A 23520-nucleotide genomic window follows, 5' to 3' on the forward strand; every position below is an offset into this window, starting at 1 on the left:
AAGACGAAGAGGTCAAAAAGTTTAAATAAAATGAGTAAACAATTAAAAAAAAAAAAAATAAAATAAGAGTCCAAAAAGTTCTATTAAAATGGACAAATAATTAGAAAACAGAGAGGAAAACAGAGCTCAAAAAATTATATTAAAATGGGTAAATAAATAAATAAATAGAAAAAAAGAGGAGAAACGAAGAATCCAAAAAAAGTTCCAATGATATAAATATACAAAAAACAGAAAAAAGAGAGGAAGGTAAAATTCGCTTGCTCGAGTTAGGCTGAGTTTCCACTGAGCGCGTCACGCGTCGCGTCGTCCGAGTTGAACCAATAAAAACATCCCATTTCGTTACATTCTTGTGACGGGATCGAAATGGGATGTTTTGATTGGTTCAACTCGGACGACGCGACGCGTGACGCGCTCAGTGGAAACTCAGCCTTACACTTTTTGCACTCTCTCTGTCGCCTCTTTCCTTTTCTTTTTAAAGTATCCACAGCGTCGTTTGTGCTATTTCAAGTGCAGAAAGTGCGGAATGAAATGCCCGGTCGAAGATGAGTTAGATTAGGTTAGATTTTTCATTCCGGCGGGAAGCGGTGTAGTGTACGGAGTTCTGTCAGTTCTGTGTTCTGTCGCGGTTGATGCGTTTTTCTATCAAATCCTCGAGATGCCCGACGTCATAATTAACGACATTGTCGTCAGCTTTCCCTTTAAACCGTATCCCGTGCAGGAAGAGTATATGAGAAAAGTGATAGAATGCCTGCAAAATAGCCAGCACGGTGTCTTGGAGTCGCCGACAGGTACATCCGTGTGCACGGTTGATTATTTAAAAGAATAGGCGAATTCCTGAGAAATAAATTACATGAAAAACAAATTTTTAATAATTTAAGACCCTGTTTAACAAAGAAAGAGATGTAATTTATTTTAAGTATTTTTATGTAATTTTATTTCCAACTTGGGCAAAATTGTTTGAGTTGGAAAAGTTGAAAAACTTGAGATAACTTTTAGATTAATACATTTCATCCGTTTATTTAATTAATTTTTCTCTTTTTGTGGATTTTATTTAATCGCTATCAAATCTATTTTGCCAACTTTTAAACAGATTTGTAATAAAATAAATGTTATAAATATTTTACAGGTACCGGAAAGACTCTGAGCCTTTTGTGTTCTTCCTTAAGCTGGCTGTTGACAAAGAAAGCTCAGTTACAGGCGCAAGTGATAGCAGGTGCAATAGAAAAGAAAGACTTTGGCGGAAATTTTTTTAAACACTTAACCAGTGGACTTGAGAAAGCGGCAGGAGTACCGGACAATGTTCAAAGTTTTGGCTGGGCTATGCCCAAAATCATTTATGCGTCTCGGACGCATTCTCAATTGTCTCAGGCTATGTACGAATTGAAGAAGACGTCGTACAAACATGTGGCCACCGCTGTACTGGGGTCCCGAGATCAGCTGTGCATTCATCCAGAAGTTTCGAAAGAGACGAGTACTTTTAACAAGATACACATGTGCCATTCTAAAGTAAAATCAAGAACTTGTTTTTATTTCAATAATGTGGAGACCAGGTGGGGTGTTATTTGTGTATATTTCGATTATTTTTTCTATCAAAGCAGAGTAGTGGATATATTATATCAGTTTTTAAATGTTCTTTAGAAAAGATGATCCTGTCTTTAAACAGGAGGTGCTAGACATAGAGGATTTAGTTAAAGTCGGGCAGAAGCACAAATGTTGCCCATACTTTTTGGCAAAGGAATTGAAGCAGAGTGCAGATATCATTTTTATGCCTTACAATTATCTACTGGATCCCAAGACACGAAGGTCGCAGGGTATAGATTTACAAAATACTGTAGTTTTATTGGACGAGGCTCACAATGTTGAAAAAGTTTGCGAAGAAGCGGCATCGTTACAGGTATAAGAAAACAAGATTGTTTCCTTCAACTTTTTATATATTTTACATTTGTATGTATCTGTATAGATAAGCAGTACAGATGTTGCAATGTGTATTGACGAAGTAACTGCGGTAATGCAAGATGTGGCTAAGGACTCGGATCAGCAGAACGATTTTCTATCGGAGAATAATGTTCAGAAAGATTTTACAGCGGAAGATCTATGCATCTTGAAAGCAATGTTTTTGGAACTGGAAAAAACAATCGACTCTATTGAATTAAAAAACCGCAGTGAGGGAGATACTTTTCCCGGTGGATTTATTTTTGAATTACTTGAGAAAGTTGATGTAGGTGACTTTTAATCTTAAATGAATTTATTAGAATATAATATATATGCACGCGTTACTTGTGGTTATAGTGTAATTTTTGTAACAGTTAACACATGGTAAGGAACAAATTGTGGTAGAGAAGTTAGACAAGATTATTTTATATCTGACAACTACCAGCACTTCGCCATTTGCAAGGAAAGGGAATGCACTGCAAAAGTTCAGCGATTTACTGAGGACTGCTTTCAATAACGGTGCCTCCATTGCACGTCACAAGGAAAAAGTGAAACGTTGCTACAAAGTCCACATACAAATGGAAGAGCAAAAGAAGAATTATAAAACTGATGTGTGGGAGAGCAAAAAGACAACTAAAACAGACGGAAAACTCATTAGTTACTGGTGTTTCAGTCCTGGTTTTGGGTATAAATGAATGCTTAATGAAAAAATATCATTAACAACATTATCTTAACATTATCTAAAGTAAATCTTATAACAAACATATTTTACCAACAGTATGGAACAAATGGTGGAGCAAGGAATACGTTCGGTAGTGCTCACAAGCGGCACGTTGTCTCCGTTAAAACCGTTCATATCGGAACTCGGTATACCAATCGCGGTCCAATTGGAAAATCCGCATATAGTAACGAAGGAACAAGTATGTGTTGGCGTTCTTAGTCAGGGACCAGATAATCATCCACTCAATTCGTCTTACAACACAAGGTAAATGCTGCTAAATATTGATGAAATAAATAGCGATTTGAATGAGTTTCTCTATTATAGTTTCTATTATATGCAGAAATGATCCAAAGTATATTGCGTCTCTCGGAAGAGCAGTGTATAACTTTAGCTGCATTGTTCCCCACGGGTTGTTAATATTCTTTCCTTCGTATCCAATCATGAGGAAGTGCAGGGACGAGTGGCAGAATATGGGTTTGTGGACGCAGATTGCTGAACGTAAGGTAAGAAATATTTAGCATCCTCATTACAAAATAATGTATTTTATGATGCGTGTGTGTGTATGTGTGTACACACACACACACATACTGAACACACACATTGCTGAACGTAAGGTAAGAAATATTTAGCATCCTCATTACAAAATAATGTATTTTATGATGTGTGTGTGTGTGTGTGTGTGTGTATGTATGTACATACACACACACACACACACACACACACACACACACACACACACACACACACACACACACACACACACACACATATATATATATATATATATATATCAAATTAATCACTGTATAACAGCCCATTTATGTAGAGCCCAACTCTAAAGAGGGATTTGTTAATGTGATGAATGAGTATTACCAAAAAATTAGAGACCCGTCTTGCAAGGGGGCTGTTTTTATGGCGGTATGCAGAGGAAAAGTCAGCGAAGGTCTGGATTTTGCTAATGCAAACGGTAGGGCTGTATTAATCATTGGTCTACCATTTCCGCCCTTAAAGGATCCGCGAATTATGCTGAAGCAAAGATATTTGGAGGAAATAAGGGCTACACAAAAAGAGGTATAAATTATAGATACTTGAACTTTGCTAGAAATAATAACTTGATTATGATATCTAATAAGATTGATGAACGAATTTAATATTCAGAGCCTAACTGGACAAGAATGGTATCAACTTGAAGCATCCCGAGCTGTCAATCAAGCTATTGGCAGGATAATAAGACACAAAAGTGATTATGGCGCTGTGGTGCTGTGCGATTGTAGGTTTGAAAATCCAAACTTCAAGAAACAATTGTCCGCTTGGCTTAGACCGTATGTAAAAAAGTTTACGAATTTTGGGATGATCACAAGGGAGTTACGAGAATTTTTTAGAAACGCGGAGAGTACAGTAAGTTTTTATTTAAACTAAATGCAATTATTAAAATGTAATTAATGATATGTTTTAACTTATACCATTAAATTATTATCAATAATTTCAGCTGCCGCAACCTAGTATCACTCGTGCGCAATATGGGAACATTGATGATATATCACTACCTGCTGTGGGTGCTACCTTTGAAACAACAGTATCTCACTCTCTTAGACAAAAGATGCAGAATAATTCTGCGACAGAAGAGTCGGCCAAGAATAGTTTTAACATAGATATGTATCTAGATGAAAATGCAAAGGACAAACATTTAGCGAAACCGCAATCTGTGATTAATTTTGCTTGTAAATTAAAAGATAATCAGAGTACGTGCGAATTAACAAAACATCGATTCGAAGAACCAGTTGCAAAAAGAAGAAAAATTAATATCATATCACCTGGAATTGATTCTTATTTTTCTGCTCCTTCAACTTCTTCATTAACATTTCCTGAAAGTAATTCCACACAAAATTTTGTACAAAATGACACGAGTAAAGATGATAAAAAGGCACTGGGAAAACAATATTTAAAGGATGTAAGTACTAACAATTCGATTACCTTTGTGTAAAAAGTTATGCCATCTAAACAGAAATAATGCTCGTAGGTAAAAAGGGCATTATCAGCGAATAATTATAAGATATTTGCAATTATGATACAAAGTTATACGCAAAGTGGCGATTTTGACGAATTATTGAAGACATTGTCAAGTTTATTTCCACCGACTGAGCAGCTACAGCACTTGTTTATAGGTAAGTCCATAAATTGAAGAAATAAAACGATAAGAAAAACAATCTGTGGAATTAAGAGTAAAAACCGATTTAAACAAGATGTTTCTACTTTTAGGATTTCAAAGTTTTCTAAAGAAACAACACATTGCAACCTTTGAGGATTATATAAAGAATTTAAAGTTGCCTTAACGCTACATCAACTTGAAGTACTAAAAGGATAATGGATGCTACAAATGCATATATGTATAGTTTTATTTTACTTAATTTAAATTTATGTTAATTTTTTTCAATACAGACTAATAAAAGACTATCTGCTTAATAATAAAATCTGCTTAACAAGTGTTTTTATTCAAGTTTATAAGATCGATTAGACTTATTCATGCTGAATGTAAAATGGTGCAGGCATCGTTAGTGAGATCGAGAATAAATTTGAAAATGTAAAGTATTGTAAAGTATAATAGAACTAAATTATTATTTTTTTTATTTTTGTAATAACAGTATAAAATTTACTTTGGCGATTAAAAACATCTGTATTGCAATCATAAACATATTTACACGTATATTTTACATATATTTACTACACATAATAATTTTTTGTAATCAAATATACTAATTTATTATTTTAAAAAGCTGTTAGAAAACACAAACAAATTAAAAAAAAGAAAAAATATAGCTATGTTACTGTTTGGCGTTAATGATCATGATCGTCGCAATCGTGAATGATAGTAAAAAATACAGACATTTTTTTCTATCTTGTTAATCATGTAATATACAATTTACGAATATCGTCCATTATGCAATTAAATGGGCATAAATATGAAAAATTATATACACTCGCACCTCGATATAGCGTGTCTCAATGTAGCGCTCGAAAAAGATTTCTATTACTAACATGGAAAAGAACTGTACTCCACAGATTTCGTTGAAACTTGGCAAGATTTACAAAGTAAGTTTCCCTGAATATAATCATCCCTATTTGAGTGCAGACAATCAACCATTTCAGAGATATTTCAATAATAAATTTAGTAGCGTCTTTAGAATAGAGTTTATTAGGATACTCACATATAAATATTTGTGGCGTAGTGGATATGCCTCAATTCGTCATGATATAAAGATTTTATATTATGACTATTTATATTATAATTTATATAATATAAATTTTTTTATATTAAAATAATTTATTTCATTATATTAACAATTATTTTAATCATAAAATATTATTAAATAATAAAAAAAATTGATTGTTAGGTTTAAACTCGAATCTACAAATTATGAATCACAGTTACCATATCCACTACGCTATTAAATTTATTATTAAAATATTTAAGAAATGGTTGACAGGCACCCCCAAATGGGGGTATCATTACATTCGGAAACTTTCTCTGTAAATCCTGCCAAGGTTTCATCGAAATTGTTCGTTTCTAAGTCTTCCTTTATAAAAGAGATGCGTAGCGATGATTTATTGAGAGAAACTCAATTTGTTCGATATTACCAGATAATCTCGATATAACGAAATAATATCTCGAAAACGAACATAGCGAGATCCGAGTATATTAACATTATTTATATCAACATTTATTCCTTTTTACAATTCCATAGTCTGTGTTCCATGTATCTCTTTATTATTGTCAACGTCGCTTTTCGCAAGCGCGTTTGCAACAATATCTTGATAATACTCGCAAAATACGCTGCGATTATGCGAAACAAGTATTACAAATCGGGCAGCAATGGCCGCTAACTCTTCTTGCAGCGAGGAGAGCCCCACTGGTACTTGTTGGGGTGCAGTGGATTGCGATTGAATGATTTTTTGTAGGAACTGTCTAATACGTAGACCTAAAACAACATATTTTATAGTCAAAAGTGTTAGTCATTTTATAGTTAAAAGTGTTAAAGCCATTTTTATACTTACCGACGAGATATCTGATCTTATGTTTTGTATCTACAAGATCGGCTATTTGACCTCCTAATAGCGTTTCTAATTCTGGTGACAACTCGGGAGCGTTGACTTCTCGTAATGTTGTTTTCACGTCTGTTTTTACTTGTAGTACGATATTTGGCATTGCAGCTTCTAGCTCTCTATAGCAAAAGTAAAAATTATATTAATATAATTTTGAATATGGTTGAATATATAAATTGAAATGATGTGAGCTATATACGTAAAAAATGATATATTTTATTATAACTTGTTTTCAATTATAACTTAACGTACTTGTTCGAATGTACAGAATCCAACAGTGCGTTCAAATGTTCCTTAATATTCTTCTTAAGGCTCGAAACCCCATGAATTGGTGCACCAATTGTATTATTAACCAATAATATCACCGAACCAACGACGCTCAACCTACTGGTTATGTCACGCAATTCCAGAAGTCTTCCTTGATCCAACATCAATGTCTAAATGAAAATCATCCTATTTATAATAAACTTATCGAATATACAATATAAAATCCTATATTTTGATAAGATATCCCATACCTCTGCGTCTGGATTGAAATCCCACTCCAGAAGATCGAGGTACGCCTCTGTCAATAAAGAATGAGTAATTTGTCTTACAGTATTAGCACCGTCGCTCGATGAGCCTGCGATTTTCTCTGGATCGAAATGTCTCAATAACCATCTTTCTGTGTATTGTAAGCCGTTTGAATTAATCTTTAAAAATTCGGCAAACTTTCCTTTCTCATACTCGATGCTCGAGGCAATGATGTTTGGCCTCATCATTGTAATGGTAAAATTTGCCAAATCCAATCTCATTAATTGCAACAATTCCATGACGCCCTTGAACGTCTCAACGATGTCTGTCTGCTGCGAGAGCTCTTTGATTTTCTCGTCTCTCACCGGGGCGCATATTTTACCCATAACGGAGATTATGTATTGCCCGTAACGGCGAAAATCTAATACGCCTTTCTCCGCTTGTTGTCCGATCAAATCTAAATCAAGCACTTCTCTAATATTTTCTTTGATCTTCGCGTTATGCAGTGGTACGAGTTCATCCAGTGACTGAAACAAGTAGAGAACATATCGTTACATAATTGTTTGACGCTTTCTTTTGTCGTCATAGAACAAAAGTGAATTATTACTTCTTTAATTTCTTTCATTAAAACCAGTGCTTGCGAATAATCTGGTGGATCCTCGGCCAACTGCTCCGCTAACAAATTCCAAAAAGCTTTGTGCATTATTTCTTTTACTCGCCTATGAAAACTACCGTCTTCCTCCAATTTTTGCAACTGAAAATTCTTATCTACCGCAATTTCGTGTGCTAAGGCCATATTTTTCATTCCATTAGCAGCTTTCACAATTTCGTCGAAAGACACAAATTTAGGTGGTGACGCTCCTGTTAATCCACTCATCATAAAATTTGGCGTCGGTTGCCTGCGTTAACACAAAAAATATGTGCAAAAGATAAACCATGTATATATATATATGATGTAACATAATCTTCGTGAAACGTTAATCGTAATGACTCGTAATGACAAAATGTCGTTTTTGTCATGTATTTGCTGTAGATTCTAACTACATACCTATTTTGAATTTCATTTTGCACAGTCGTATCTACATTAGTATCACAGTTCGTTGATGTACCAGCGTCATTTGTGTTATGCTTCTGTTCATCCTCATTCTTCATTTTTTGATTGCTGTGTAACAAGCGTCAAGTTTTATAAGTAAATTATTTATAAAATAAAAAATTAGTAAAAAGATAGCTTAATTTGAGTTTACAATAACCATTAAGGAGTAGGAGATTTTACGTTACTGATAATAATTATCTCACGATAATGTAATATAACTTGTTGTTGACCATTATATTCAGTCGAATGCCTACATTGATTGTTATGTTTAAATAATTATAAATGATAATTTTTATTAATAATATATAAAATCCTATTTTATGTTATTGGTCAATTATTTCACGATAATGTAAGTAATATGTGGCTTATCGACCGTTATTTTTAGCTAAATAACTAAATTGACTGTTGCATTATATTTAACTAAATGTGTGATAACTTATATCATTAATATAAGATCCTCTTTTATATCATTGATAAAAATTATCTCACAATAATTTAATACAACTTATTGATTGTTACATTTAGCTATATATAACATTTTTATGATTAGTAACAAATCAGTAGTTTCTAAATACATTGTTCATAATATAAAATACAAGTAGAAAGACCAGTGAGATAACTCAATCTAAATTTTAAATAATCAAGGAACGAAAATGTAATATAATTTGTCGACTGTTACATTTAGTTAAATGGCTATGATGGCAATATCAGATGTGCAAAATCGTCTTATGATTAATAACAAAATCAATAATACCAGCAACATTTTATAAGAGTACGTTATTAAGATAAAAAACCAAGCACGAAGACCAATAAAATGATGCAACTGAAGTTTGAAATAATCGTTAAGAAATAAAAATATAATATAGCTTGTGGACTGTTGCGTTTAGCTAAACGTCACAGAGAGCAACATTTATAGATTTCAAATTTTTTTTCATTGTGATTAGTAACAGCAAGAGCCTGTAAACACTCTGAATTGTTATCGGACAAAGAAGAACTGACCGATATAACATAGCAGGGATGAAATTTAACAATGTTGTGGGTCTCAGCTTGCGACTAAACAAAAGACAGCAAAGGGTCATGCCCCATATTACTCCGGCACCGACCAACACTTTGTTCCTGGCAAAGCATGACCAAATTACTTACTTGTCACTTGTCACAGTACTTGTCACAGATCGAAAATATCAATTATAAGATAAAAGATAAAAACCCAGGTAGCAAGATGACGTCAGAGACGTCATTAAGACGGAATTAATACGTCATTTAACGTCGCTCTGCTACCTGGGAAATGAATCGGTCACTAATACTTATAATGCTAATTGAATGTCACGTTACATCAAAATTTCTGAAGACTTCTTTTTTTAAAAGAAACTCGTGGGCGACGTACCTGTCTGGCATAGTGCTGAGTGTCGATGTGTGTATATATATTTATATATATGTATATAATTTTCAAAGACTAGCCGTAGAGCATGATCCACACCACGGGTCTGGCTGCTGGCCGCGCTTCAGCACGAGAAGTAGGTCAGGCTGCAACTATAAAAAGAATGTCCGTGATGGGATTCGCGAAGCTACAACTTCCTCGCGCAGGAACGTCCTTACCGGAAGAATTGCGGAGTCACGCAGGTTAATCGCTCGCACTGCCGCGGCCGCGGTCGACCGTCACCGCAGGACTCGCAGGAGTCCTGCTGTTCCTCACCCTGTACGGAGAGTGTATACAGCCCTAGGTCCGCTGGCACACCGGATCTGTCTGCGAACGCGCGTGTTCGCTGGCCAGCATCCCGCGAGTCCCGCGACCTGCGACCTGCGACGATCTGTGTGGATCTGCGATCTGTCAACGAATTTGGAATTGGAAACAGCTGTGAAGGAGCCGCGCGCACCTACAACATCATCTCGGGACTCGGGACTTGTCGCGTCGCTCGTCAGCTGCGTAAATTCGGCCGGAAGTGTCGCGCGTCGCGCGCGTTGCGTCGAACGTCTCCGCTCCCGAAACTCGTGATCTCCGTTTTTTTTTTCGAGCCGCACTTTTCCCCGTAAAGAGACGAACGCATTGTTAAATTTAAGGAAAAATACAAAAGTTGCAAAAGAGGATTTTTGGGTCCGTTCGATTTAACACTTCCTCGAACGTTTTCTATCTTAAAATGAGACGTATGTAATACGTGTGTTTGGAGAGGAAACGAAAAACGAAGGCGAAGTGTACAAGGTGCAATGAAAACGATTAAATAAAGAGGGATAGGAAATATAGGAATAGAATTGATTTAGCTGCACTTTTTGCATTTTCTGCGATTAAAAAAAATATCTGGATTCGGAAATGGAGAAAGAATAAAAAGACAAATGTCAAAAAATATCATTGATTTAAATTCGTATAGCATTAAATAAAATAATTAAAGTCATGCGATAGAATCTTATAAATGTTTTCCTTAAATTCATCTCTTTTGGGGTGACTTGGACTAAACTCCGATTAATTAATGATTGACTTATCAAATACACGAATAGAATTGTTGTTTTATTGTTTTATATGGAGAAGAAAGATTCGATCAGGGACAACGAATTATAGAATTTAAGTTATGAACAGTAGTTAGAAACTTCGTTGTATTCTAAATTATATAATCGCCGAGTAATTATAAGTATATAGTCTCGGAGTTTAAAGATTCTTAGCTAATTTCTCATATCCATATATTATATATTTTATTTTTTATCATTATGTACTTTTGAGTATTTATAATAAATGTGTAATATATTATTAACTTATTAAATTATAACTTATTATATATATATATATATATATATATAATATATTAGTAATATCTACTTTTTTAAAGAAAGGAAATTTTGAGCAATGACGTACCTTTCGTAAGTTGTACGAAACGTTCAGCTCGACTCCGGAACGACGGATAAAGGTGGATGCGTTTTGTATGCAGTTTAAATGGAGTCGAAATGGCTTTGTCGCACAAGTTACCCTAATTGGCAGCGTGACTCACCGCCGTCTACCTTGAATTCGCGTCAAGGTAAAATCAGGCGTTTTTTTTTTAACCTTTTGTACGAATAAGGCAAACCAGAAACGGTACAGAAATATCCGAGTACAATACTCTCGTTTGTAAGAATTTCCAGTTTTATTTACATATAAATCCCAACACATCCCTTCTTTAAAAGAGCCATAAAATCTAAAGATGTTTAGATAGTCACAATCAATAGTCACTGTAAAACGCAGTATCTGAAAAAATAATAGAATAACGCTCGGTTTTTACGTAAAATGGCACCATTGATAGCTTTTAGACCTACACCCTCGTAAAATAGTATTAATATTATAAAACAATAACTGTAGAATAAAATATCGATTAAAGAGTGCAGAAAGAAATATTTTCGGCAAAGATCTGACAAACATGTTCGATTAATCGAAAAATAAGTGTAACATATCGTAATTACGTATTTAACATTTAGTACGTGTTATACACAGTTATAGTATAAAACGAAAGAGAGAGACGAGTATATCCTCTTCAGAGATTGGCCGATTTTCCCAAGGCGTTAATATATATTTTGCAGCTGCGTAAGCCGTCCGTCAATCTCTGAGCGAGATCGACGTCCACCCGAGCAAAGTTTCGCACGGCCCGTTCGACGATGAATGTCGAGGCGTGGCACAAACTCGCGACCATGTTTTGCACCAGTCTCTCTTTGGCTGGCTCGTCGAGAATCTTCTTCCAGAAGATAGTGGCCTGACCAAAGTCATCCTCATCTACAGGATCGTAACGGTCCACATCTCCGCTCACATGGAACGGCGGCGAGCGAGCGGCTGGGCACTCCTTTGGCCCAGAAAAGCTGTTTGGATGATAATTCGGTGCGCCACCATGGTTGTATATTGGCATGTGACCATCCCGTTGGTAGTGCATCGCAGCGGAAATCCCCTACAAAATCAATATATTGCATTAGTCGAAAAATTTATGTAAATATTGTATCTTGATTAATTCAAATTACAAATAAGAAGCTCTCTGAGAGCCAATGCAAGATTTTCGTGCTTTTTCTTATCTCTATTTCTTCGACTTAAACATTACAAACGTTTCGATCTAACATTGAATCATCTTCAGTGTTACAGCAAGTCAGCATTCCCCATTAATTTCCATCCGTATTATTGTCAGTATTGATTTGAAATGTATTTCGCATTTCAATTCGTGTCGTCTAGTGTCGCCATTATTTAAGATGTTTTATGTATATAAAACTCTTAGAGCTCCTTATTTGACATTTAAATTTTAATAATTATTGTATCTAATATTAATCGTGAATAATATTAATATTATAAATAGTTTTTGATATATAAACAGAGCAATATACAGAGTGCGACATTTAAATTGAGACACTTGAAAATCTTGAAAAAAAAAGAATTTAAAAAAAAAATGTTCCAGACGAAAGTTGTATCGTCTAAAGGGAAACAAATAAATGTAAAATCGATTTTTTCGAAAGTTGATTTTACCATTATTTTTGTTTCCTTTCGTCTAGAACATTTTTCTTTTAAATGCTTTCTTTTCAAGATATTCGAATGTCTCAATTTAAATGCCGTATACCCTGTATACATATATTAATGTAATATTATAGTACAATTAAATATTAGTAAATAATTGTATCACAATCGAGTGACACCAGTAATAGCTTAAATCACAATTATTAATTGTAATATCCGATTTTTATTGTAAATTGACTGTTAAACACACACACACACATATAACTTAAAATACTGTATAAATATAACAAGATTTTAATCTTTTTATATATTAATATGATTTTTCATATACATATTTATAAAACATAATAAACATATAGTTATGAATTGTTAAAACATATAAACTTATAAACATAAAATTATAAATTGTTAAAAGTAATTTTTTATTATAAATGAATAAAGATGATTGAACACTATCATTGGAATAAATGTTTATATTTTTCTTTCTAAAAGGACAGAAACTTTATCATAGCTGATAAAAATATCAAGCCATTATAGTTTATTTTAAGACCTCAGCACGTATGTTTAAAAAACACCTTAAAGACTGAGATGTTACAAAACGTTACCTTGTACGGACAATTCACTGGTAACTGAAGATGATTCGGACCCAGGCGATGCCTGTGAGTGTCGCCGTAGGCGAAGAGTCGACCCTGCAGCATCTTATCGGGACTCGGCTCGATACCAGGTACCATGTGTGCCGGATCGAAGGCCATTTGTTCCACGTCGGCGAAGTAGTTCTCGGGATTGCGATCCAGCACCAATTTGCCCACCTGTATCAGCGGATATTCCTTGTGCGGCCACACCTGTAAGAAAATATGTTATTTATAGTTTTCAAAAGAATATCTATTAAACTAGAATATCGAGTGGATTAGAGAATAATTACTTTTGTCAGGTCAAACGGATTCCACTTGAAGGTCTTTGCTTGTTCAGCGGTCATCACTTGGATATGGAGCGTCCAGGATGGATATTTGCCTTTAGCAATAGCATTGTAAAGATCTCTGATCGAGTAGTCAGGATCGGAAGCGCTGAGATCGGCGGCCTTCTCCGCAAGGATATTCTTGATCCCTTGATTAGTCTGAAATCATTAAATATTTATTTTCGGACAACCATTATGAATAGATCTAATAACACGTTACTTTTTTCTGGTTTAATAAATAAGACACACCTTGTAATGGAATTTGCAATAGACCATTTCATTCTTGCTGTTTGCCAGCTTGAACGTATGTGAACCATAGCCGTTCATATGGCGATATCCGTCGGGAATGCCACGATCGCTAAAGAGAAACATAACTTGATGCGTCGTCTCGGGCCTGAGGGAGATAAAGTCCCAGAACATGTCAGCATCCTGAAAAAAGGTTTTATTGATACCGGCTTTGCAGTACAATATAAAATTTAGCTTTTATAACTTGAGAAATATATTTTACACGAATGCTATTTTAAATAATAGAAATAAAGTTTTAAACTATAATTTGTAGATAATAAATTTAAGTTCGATCGAACCTTCAGATGAGTCGCCGGATTTCTCTTCTGCGTGTGTATAAAACTCGGGAAGAAGAGAGGATCCTTGATAAAGAAGATCGGCGTATTGTTGCCCACGAGATCCCAGATACCCTCTTCGGTGTAGAATTTTACGGCGAATCCACGTGGATCTCTAAAAAAAAACAGAACATACTTAATAAGCAGACTGATAGTAATCAGGTGAACGTACGCAAGAATTTTTGCGTTCTATTTTTATCGCGCATATTTCACCACTCGAATTAGTTGCATTAGATGAGTGAAGCGTGATTCTAAAAAATGCAGCGCGCAATCCTTGTGAATCATGTTCCCGATTGCATCACATTGAAATGATAAAAAGTTACTCTACTGCAAAAAACATTGAAGTGTGATATATAGATGTAATGTAGATACGCCCGTAACTAACTAGGGCGACACAAAGACGATTCATGTGTATGTATTTCCCTATACACAAGAAAAGTATTGCAAACATTCATAATAAATACTGCAGTATTTATCTCAATATACTCGTCAAAATAAAATGTAACTTCATGTGTGTTTTCCAGTTTATGCAAAAAAACCTAATTGCCATATACACTGGATGTGCAAAAAGGCAAGTGAGAAACATATAGTTACCTTCTTCGAACATTCATTAAATCATCGGCATCAAAATTAAATAATATTCTATCACACAGCACACACACATGGGCATTTTCTCTATTTATTACCTGACAGTGTCGGCAGAACCGCTTTCACCACCAACGGTAGAGCATCTTACAGCAATAGGAGTCTTCTTTCCAATGCTGGAAAACACTTTGGCTTTAGAATACTTGGTGATGTCGTGGGTAACTTCGAAGTAGCCAAACGCACCTACAAAAGGAAAAAGTTATGATGTTAGTAATTATGATAATAATAAAAATGGTAGATATCTATGTACATAGGTTGTGCTATAAATTCTATTCCAAAAAATGGATTTATTTCATAAATATTTTATTGAACGAGATTGACTAATCATAATATAAAAATAATCATAACTATTAAAAATATCCATTTTTTGATTTTACAAATTTTTTCAAATAATCGAGCTTCAAACTCTCGCAGCACACAGAATCTCGGTTCTACTGCCTTCATCAGGCTTTTTAAAACCTTAATATTTCATAGAATATAAATCTAAATTTTAGAAGAAAGAGCTCCAAATGTCATCGAAATATCCAGGTTTTAAAGATTGATTTGGTGAAGGCAGCGTCGCGATACTCATTAAGATTTACGTGCGAGGTTTTGCGTGCGTCACGAGAGTTTGAAACCCGACTGTTTAAATGAACATTTTTAATATAGTTATGAATATTTTTATATAATATTATAACTGATCAATTCAATATGTATACATTTTATGCAATATATGTGTATACTTTTTATTTCAGTTATAAAAAAAAATCTTTTTAGGAACAGAATTTATGTGCACGTGTGTGTTGAGTACAATAATAAGATGTGTATCAGTATCGAAAATTAGAGAACGTACCGGCTCCCTTCGCGTGCACAACTCGTTCGGGAATTCTCTCCCTAGCGAAATGCGACATTTCGTCCAGATAAACGAAGTCTTGCAGCAACATGGGCCCACGGGGACCAACCGTGAGGCTGGCCTGCTTCTCAGCAATGGGCGCTCCATTGGCAGTTAGTAATACGGCTGGCTCATTCTGTAAAAAAATAAATTGAGAATTATAAATAGTCGACCGATAATCAGTCAGATAAGATCAGTTTCACTAAAACCATGGTATCACGATGCTTATAGAATTCTATTAAAAATTATTCCAATAAAATATTATTTGTTAATCATATCTCTTTTACGTAAGATTTTATTTTATATATTTTATCATTAATTACTGCAACATTCTTTATTAGGTCGACGTTATTAGGTCTGAGAAATTGTATGCATGGTGCTTGTCGAATTTTAATTACTATGCATAGTATACGTATATTATATAATTAAACGAGCAACTTAATTCTTTTAAAATAAAAGCTGGATCACACACACGTTTTGAAAAAATAATAAATAAATATAAACTGGTCAATTCAAGATGGCAAGCGCAGATATTCGTATGATGATGCAGCAATACTATCAATGTTGCAAATAAACTACTCTTCAACTAAAATGTAAGTAAAATTATATAAGAGGCAACCGAGTTGTGTGTGTGTGTGTCTCCACGCTTGCCGAGCCGGCATTTTTTATTAGCTTATTTAACCACAACTAATCATCTTAGCAGCAACTGTATAAAGGCTCCGTTACACAGTCGGAAGGGTCGGAAGTCTTCCTGCGCGCCTGATTAGACTTTTTCTTTTTTTTCCAAAATGTAAGGAAGAAACCGCGTCGGCCCGCACAACCTTCATCACTACTCATTTCGCTAATGAACAATCTGGAAGCGAGTGCGAAAGCTTTTTATATACGATAAACATCGCGATAAAATCTTAATGCGATAGAAATAATCTCGCCCGTTGATCATAGGTGTGCGGGATTTGCCACAGAATGGCACTTTCGAAATCCTATATCTATCATCTAAAAGCCGGCGACCCACTTCGTCGCCTCGTCACGGCAATTATCGTCCACGACTAAAGTACCAGCAGTGACATAATCGCTGCACCCTGTTGCTCGCAACGTTATCGTTTCCCTTTTTTTCTTTCTTTAGTTACAAAACGCTAATCTTGGGCAAGCAATTGCTGCAAGCTACTTGAAGTCAGTAGCTTGCAGCATGTTAAGCGCAAAGAGCACCCTAAGTTACGCAGATGTTGTATTACGTAATACTCCGAGATTGATGTTTCCAGAATTATGATTCATCTTTCTGATGCACATATAAATCTCTCTACGTGATAAATATTTTTGGCAGCTGTCAAAAATCATACTGACCATCACAAAGACCATCGTTCTTTTTGTATCGTATGTATTTAACAAGGCTTATTGCAAACTTAACAGTTTGCAAATGATAATGATAAGATGTAAACTTCGTCTTTCTTTTCTATGATAATTCATTAGAGCTATAGTGATATGTCACGATACATATGATATATGTTATTATGTTTTAGAAATATTCTTATAGATAATATATCTGTTAATTAAAGTGTTAATTAGTTAATTACATTAATTGTATCTAATAACTGATCTTAATTATATTAACATCATACTAATAACAGAGTGCTAGTAATTCTAATAATACTAAAGTACTATAATAGTAATACTAACAATAATAAATGTCCGCGTATATATACTAATAAAAGTGTTAGTAATAATACTAACCATGTTACTTTTTACACTCTCTACTGAAAATTTGCCTGTTATAGACGACATATGAAAGACACAGATATTAAATATATCTTAAATACTGTAGATATACATCGCATTAACAACACATATATATCTTTTATTACATGGTATTAAATAATAAATAATATTATTACCACTGGCTAAAGATCTAAGAAAGAAATCCGTTTTATCACTTCATCAGGAAGTCGCGTTATACCAAGGACCAAGGACATCGCATGAAATCGTGACTAATTTCAATTTTTGTTTTACTAGTTAAGCTGCGGAACGTTTATTAAGTTGCAATGCAGAGGTATATCGGTTATTTTTTCGAAGAATGCTTAACCATGCGATTTCACGGCTTGAGATTGACGGACAATTGCGCGCCGGACGTATCGCAATGTCTGAGAACTTCTTTCGAACGTGACACCCAGCGTATATTGTTTTTAAATCGTCGTTGTCGACTCGATGCACTCGACTGTATCGTTGCTATTAGGTCTTTTAGAATGTAAATTACGCCCGGATAAGCACATTTTTCCTTTTCAAATGTCTCGCGGACAGACCTCACCTGAGCGCTACCGCGACGAGGCGTATCGCGCTGATATCGCGAGATAAAACGATTTGAAAGAGTTCAATCTTCCATTTTATTTGTTTAATCTGATAGATGTGATTAGAGAAAAATGCTGCTCGTCTGGACAATATTTTTACCTTATCCGTATCTGCACTTCATCGCGTCACAGTGACGCAGCTTTAGTTATTTTCTTAACCGTATCTATTAATTACATCTTATTAAAACATATATAATTTACTTCGCAATACAAATCATTCTAAATTAAACACAAATTATTGACGCCACTCTCGCTCGCTTCTTAATCACATCTACGGACGTCATAATAACTGCAGTCATATTTTCTACGATTAAATGTCCGAAGTTAGTACAGAGAAATCTCAAGAGCGCCGTGTAGCGATAAATTACGATTGCGTGCGAGCAAACACTTTAAACGTTCTAATAATTCTTGCCTTTTCCTCAAGATTTCAAACAACGTAAATCTTTGACTGATGAGCGAACGTCCCCCCCCCCCCGGCTATGTCCGGAGCCTTGATATCTTATGGAGTTTTCAAATCAAAGTTAAATTTTAATTTCAAAAATTCCTGCAAAAATGCGTTTATCGAAACAAGAGTTTTTTTTTGCGTGAGAACTCACATCTCGCGTAAAGTTACAATATTTATATTATCTAAATCATGACATGAGAAATTCTTATGATAAGAGATGTAACTGTCGGTGTGCTTGCGTTGCAGAGTTTTGTAATTTATATATATATATATATATATATATATATAACACTAAAAAATTTATTATTTGTAAGAAAATAGATTTCTTTGAATTTGGTTTCTTAATTCAAAGAAGTATATTAGGCAGATTAGAAGAAATGTTTTCTTAAATCTGCCCAATACTTATTTGAATTAAGAAAACTAAATTCAAAGAAATCTATTTCTTGCAAATAATACATTTTTTCAAGTGTAAAATAGTTAATATTTTAATACTTCGTGTACATGTTACATTCCAGAATACAAAAACATGTCTGCAGCAAGATTGAAATTTCTTCAAATAAATTATACATATACGTATATATCAATTTCCATATTGATAATTTTCTTATTACCTACAGCGCTTCCATCTTCTGAGCCTCTGATAAGCACGACATAAAGAAGCGTTAGCATTTTGTCGGACGTTTTTAGGACACTGATAATGTTTAAAGCGGAATTAATGCTTCGAAACGAAACAAATTTCTAAAACGATACAAAATTGATCGGAGAGATCTGAAACTGCGTTTGTGGTACACTCTAATATCGATCAGAATTATAACAATAAAATTTATCGCGCAACTTTGCTTTAAATGCGATATCGCGAGCTCGTTCTGCAAGTATGATTTAGCCTTCGACAACGTAGCAAATATATTCTTGCGCAATGTATGCAAACTGAAGAATATCATTAATCACGATACTGCAATTTATTGTATACAGACTTAGTCATATATATACGTCTCTATCGTCATTAAGACGTCATCTTGCTATACCTGGGTTATTTTATAAAAAAATATTTGCAATTTTTTACAGCTTGCCTGAAATAAATAAATGTTCTCCTTACAATATTTTTTTAAACTATCGCAATTGTCTCAAAAATCTCAAAAATTACGCGGACCATTACTTTGAATCTTATGATAGCTTGTATCGCTGTTATCGTGCACATTTATTTTTCAGCTCACAATAGGTGATTGTCATCGGTGTACATATATGTATATAGAAATTCCAACGTAACAAAAATGTGTCAAACATATTGCATTTAAATACTTTGCACCCGATATATGTCAAAGAAAAGTGAAACGTGACGATGTATTTAGCGTTTTTTTTTCAGTAGTACCTAACATTTTAATGTCAATTTCTATCAATATAGATTAACTTGAATCTTCATTTAACTTACTTTTTATATTTTTCTCGTTTTAAAAAAATTGAAGTTAACCTCTATTGATAGAAATAAACACAAGAGTTGTAATTTGAAGCGATTTCGGGACACGATTCTTTCTCATAGACTATTTGGAACTAAATCCATACAAGAAACTTAAAAAGAAGTTATCGTAGATATTTATCGCAAATATTGCGGTATAATCGATAACGCTTTGGTCAATTTTTTATCATAAAGATTATAGAATCGACAGAAGCACTCGTTGAGTTATAATTATTAGATATTAAACTTTGCGGAACTTATACAACTCTTCAAAGAATTAACTCAAGAATAAAAGGATGGTATTGATCTCGATCGCGGGCGGGAATTAAAATATCAACGTATGATATCGGGTTTGTGCCACATCGGATAACATAATATTTTCGAACCTTCGCACGTTATCAGGGATGATATAAGATATAACATGTAATACGCGATTGCGAGTCGTGCTGATGTACATTTTATCTAGTAATAATTTCGCTTATGCAAGAGATAAGAGAATTAAAACGATAAAAACAAAGTTAACAGCTTTGTTTTTATTGGCGAATCGTGATCGTTAAATGAATATACAATAAGGTAACCGAGCCGAAGTACAGAAGTCGATAGGTTAACTTTTTAAAGCATTAATTTCTTCCTTAATGAATATTTGAAGCCTAAGTGGGGCTCCTTAAAACGCAGAAAGTCCTGCTAAATCAAAAAGCTTCAAAAGTGTACGTGTTTCCGATAAATAAAACGCAATAATTCGACGTCGTCAATATAAATAGTTTCAATCGATTTTCTTTAAAACGGAATAAAATGTGCGGTATATCAATTGAACGAAATTTCCGTTGAATAATTTTTTTCTTCTATTTGTTAACGTATATCGTGACGATATGCGTCGCAACTATTTAACGCGCGTGTCTGCGCATTTCAGTGAACAACCTGTACGTAGAGGATAATGCATTTGATCGATTCTACTTAATGCGACTGTCCCACTTTTTGACATGTCTTTTGCACGTCACAACGTTCTGTCCGATGCGAGTGTTATTATACGTAATAACGTAAGAACAGTTAGCAATATTTTGTTGCAGTGAATATGCGTGCAACGCTCGTAAATAAACATACACGGAATTTTAAATGCCACGGTACGTGGCACGGCATAACACAAATGTAAATTATAAATGTACATGTATAACACATGTCCTTTAAAAAATCATTTATATTTAGCTGAAACGTTATATATTTGCAATTTGTATTTTAAGATTCAAGCAGAGAAGTTAACTTCCATTTATTTTGTTTTCGTTTTACTTCTTTTACGACACGGAAGAAATAAAATAAAAATAAAAGAGTATCAAATTTTAATCGTCAACCATCATTAATTAATACAGATATAATACAATTTAGATTAATTTTAGCAGAGGAAAGCATTTCAAGCAGAGAGATATAAGTCTCCATCTGTTTTGTTTTCCTTTTCAATGTTTTCATCTCACGGAAGAAATAAAATAAAAATGAAAAAGTTCTATAAAATTGCAATCTTTTTTTAAATACAAGTAAATGTAATATATTTTTCAAATATATTAATTTAATTAATTTTATATCGTTAGATACTATATTGTTAGATCTATCTTTCTATCAAAATTACAATTACACCGCAACTGCCTGAACGCGAATTATTATTGCATTCGATGCGTGCATATTCGATAAAAAAAACGACGTCATTGCAGACATTGTATGTACATGCTAATTAATTCATTACTCACAATAGACATATTCGTTTTTGCTGAAAACCCAATATATGCCTCTAATACCTAGCTATTGCGACAACTATTGCGCCTATATATTGTAAATAGCCGAGTCATCCTCGCTTCGATAAACATCGACCAGCTCACGAGTCACGCATACTTACATACGAAATAACGATGATGGGGACCATTATAGGCAGCCAGATTTGTCGAAAATAAAGTTTTTTGGGGGAACCATTAAAGAAATGAATTAAAGCCGAGACTTGTTCTTTAACGCAATGTTTATTAGGATCATAAACTTAATAAAAAAAATTGTTATAATTTAATCCTGATTTTATAATTTTAATAAACATTGTGTTACAGAACAAGTCTGTTTCAATTCATTTCTTTGTAATAAATTCTCAAAAAAATCTTTATATTTTCGATAAATCTCACTGCCAGTCCCCTTAAAAAAGTTCAAGTACACGAAAGTACAAGTCTCCTGAAATAGTTGAGCTTGTTTTTTTTTATCTTTGCGGACGAGCAATCAATCTTGCGTGGCACGACACGACGAGGATTGAGCAATGAGCATCACCGTCAACTACCGACTACGCGCAACATGTTGCGTATAGGCGAGGGCGAGAGATGCGAGATTTCCTTACCTGCAGCTTCCTCTTGTAATCGTTCAGCTGTTCCGAGGCGGGATCTCTTATCGGGGAGGCCATCTCGACGGTCGATTTCTCGCAGTTACCGTAAAATCGTCCAGGCGAGAATGCGCGAGGCGCGGAATTGAACACGACGCGATTTACAAGCGAGTCTTCCGGCGTTTTGCGGCGACTGGCCAGTGGCGAGTGTGGCGACGGCGGCGAGCTTTTATCATGTGAACCATGTCCGTGCCGGAGTCGGAACGTAGCGGACGGTAACGGCGATGGGTGGGAGAGCGCGCGATTCGCGGCAACTTCACGTCGACGGAGAAGCGGGATTGTTTGAAGAAACCGGCCCAAGTCCGTACGCGCCCTCGGCATACCTCGCGGTACGATTCGTCGCGCGATCGATTCTATATAAGGGCGGTATTTACAGTCCGATTTTAAATATAAGATTTTAACATTCATAGACTATATATTATTCAAAATTACTTTGGACTTCTAAAAAAGAAATTTTTTATTATCAATATTTCTTGACTTTATTTCTAAAATTTGGATTTTTTTTAATAGTAGATATCCTTGCAATACGCTGCGTTATGCGTGGGTCAATTTGAACTCGAACAGCTTTGTCGTAAAATCAGTTTTAACATAATAATATCGTCTATATAAACGATTAATTTATCAAATAATATCTTAATAATTTAGTGATGAGATTAAGTATTTTACAAATAGGTTCGAATCTGTTTGCATATTTTTGAACTTTATAATTACCTTGAAAAATAAAAACAGTTTATAACTTTCAAGTAAACGTATAAAAAATCCAAGTGTTCTCGAATCAAATATATATGTAAAAATTTTATGAGTACTTTTTACTTATTACAAATTTTACGTTCCTTGGAATCAAAAGATCAAAACGTTTGTATAAAGCGGCGATTATTTTAACACTTTTTTATTACTTTTATTATAATTTAAATAAAGCAAACAGAAAAATATATAGCATTCTAATCACAGGTTAAATAACACAGAATATGCATTTGTGCACGA

General features: G+C 34.3%; 3 protein-coding genes across 5 annotated transcripts; 1 reads left to right on the top strand and 2 right to left on the bottom strand.

Annotated features, from left to right (window-relative positions):
- The first annotated feature begins 500 nt into the window (after positions 1-500).
- Positions 501-5440, top strand: Rtel1 (Regulator of telomere elongation helicase 1). Of its 2 annotated transcripts, none has more exons than XM_077402799.1 (12): positions 501-788; positions 1127-1550; positions 1639-1894; positions 1961-2218; positions 2307-2617; positions 2711-2917; positions 2994-3156; positions 3467-3724; positions 3812-4051; positions 4143-4604; positions 4674-4818; positions 4897-5440. In XM_077402799.1, exons 1-12 carry the CDS (start codon positions 656-658, stop codon positions 4953-4955), a joined length of 2916 nt encoding a protein of 971 aa, XP_077258925.1. In that variant the 5' UTR covers positions 501-655; the 3' UTR covers positions 4956-5440. The 2 variants fall into 2 exon arrangements, with proteins under 2 accessions (XP_077258925.1, XP_077258924.1); XM_077402798.1 differs by having other exon boundaries at positions 502-788; positions 4913-5440.
- Positions 5034-10251, bottom strand: LOC143895569 (T-complex protein 11-like protein 1). Of its 2 annotated transcripts, XM_077402802.1 has the most exons (9): positions 9957-10251; positions 9745-9890; positions 9360-9476; positions 8316-8429; positions 7875-8166; positions 7273-7794; positions 7007-7191; positions 6707-6873; positions 5034-6630 (listed from the first exon to the last, which is right to left on the bottom strand). In XM_077402802.1, exons 2-9 carry the CDS (start codon positions 9753-9755, stop codon positions 6383-6385), a joined length of 1656 nt encoding a protein of 551 aa, XP_077258928.1. In that variant the 5' UTR covers positions 9756-9890; positions 9957-10251; the 3' UTR covers positions 5034-6382. The 2 variants fall into 2 exon arrangements, with proteins under 2 accessions (XP_077258928.1, XP_077258929.1); XM_077402803.1 differs by lacking the exon at positions 9360-9476 and having other exon boundaries at positions 9957-10249.
- Positions 10252-11443: 1192 nt separating this feature from the next.
- Positions 11444-22710, bottom strand: Cat (catalase). Its single transcript, XM_077402800.1, has 8 exons — positions 22495-22710; positions 15860-16034; positions 15069-15210; positions 14347-14497; positions 14012-14191; positions 13730-13921; positions 13413-13649; positions 11444-12256 (listed from the first exon to the last, which is right to left on the bottom strand). The coding sequence occupies exons 1-8, from the start codon at positions 22555-22557 to the stop codon at positions 11852-11854; spliced, it is 1545 nt and encodes a 514-aa protein (XP_077258926.1). The 5' UTR covers positions 22558-22710; the 3' UTR covers positions 11444-11851.
- Between the last annotated feature and the right edge of the window lie 810 nt (positions 22711-23520).

The sequence above is a fragment of the Temnothorax americanus genome, unplaced genomic scaffold, assembly GCF_048541705.1.
Source record: "Temnothorax americanus isolate GAGA-0224 unplaced genomic scaffold, ASM4854170v1 Scaffold16, whole genome shotgun sequence".
In the NCBI taxonomy this organism is placed as follows: Eukaryota; Metazoa; Arthropoda; class Insecta; order Hymenoptera; family Formicidae; genus Temnothorax; species Temnothorax americanus.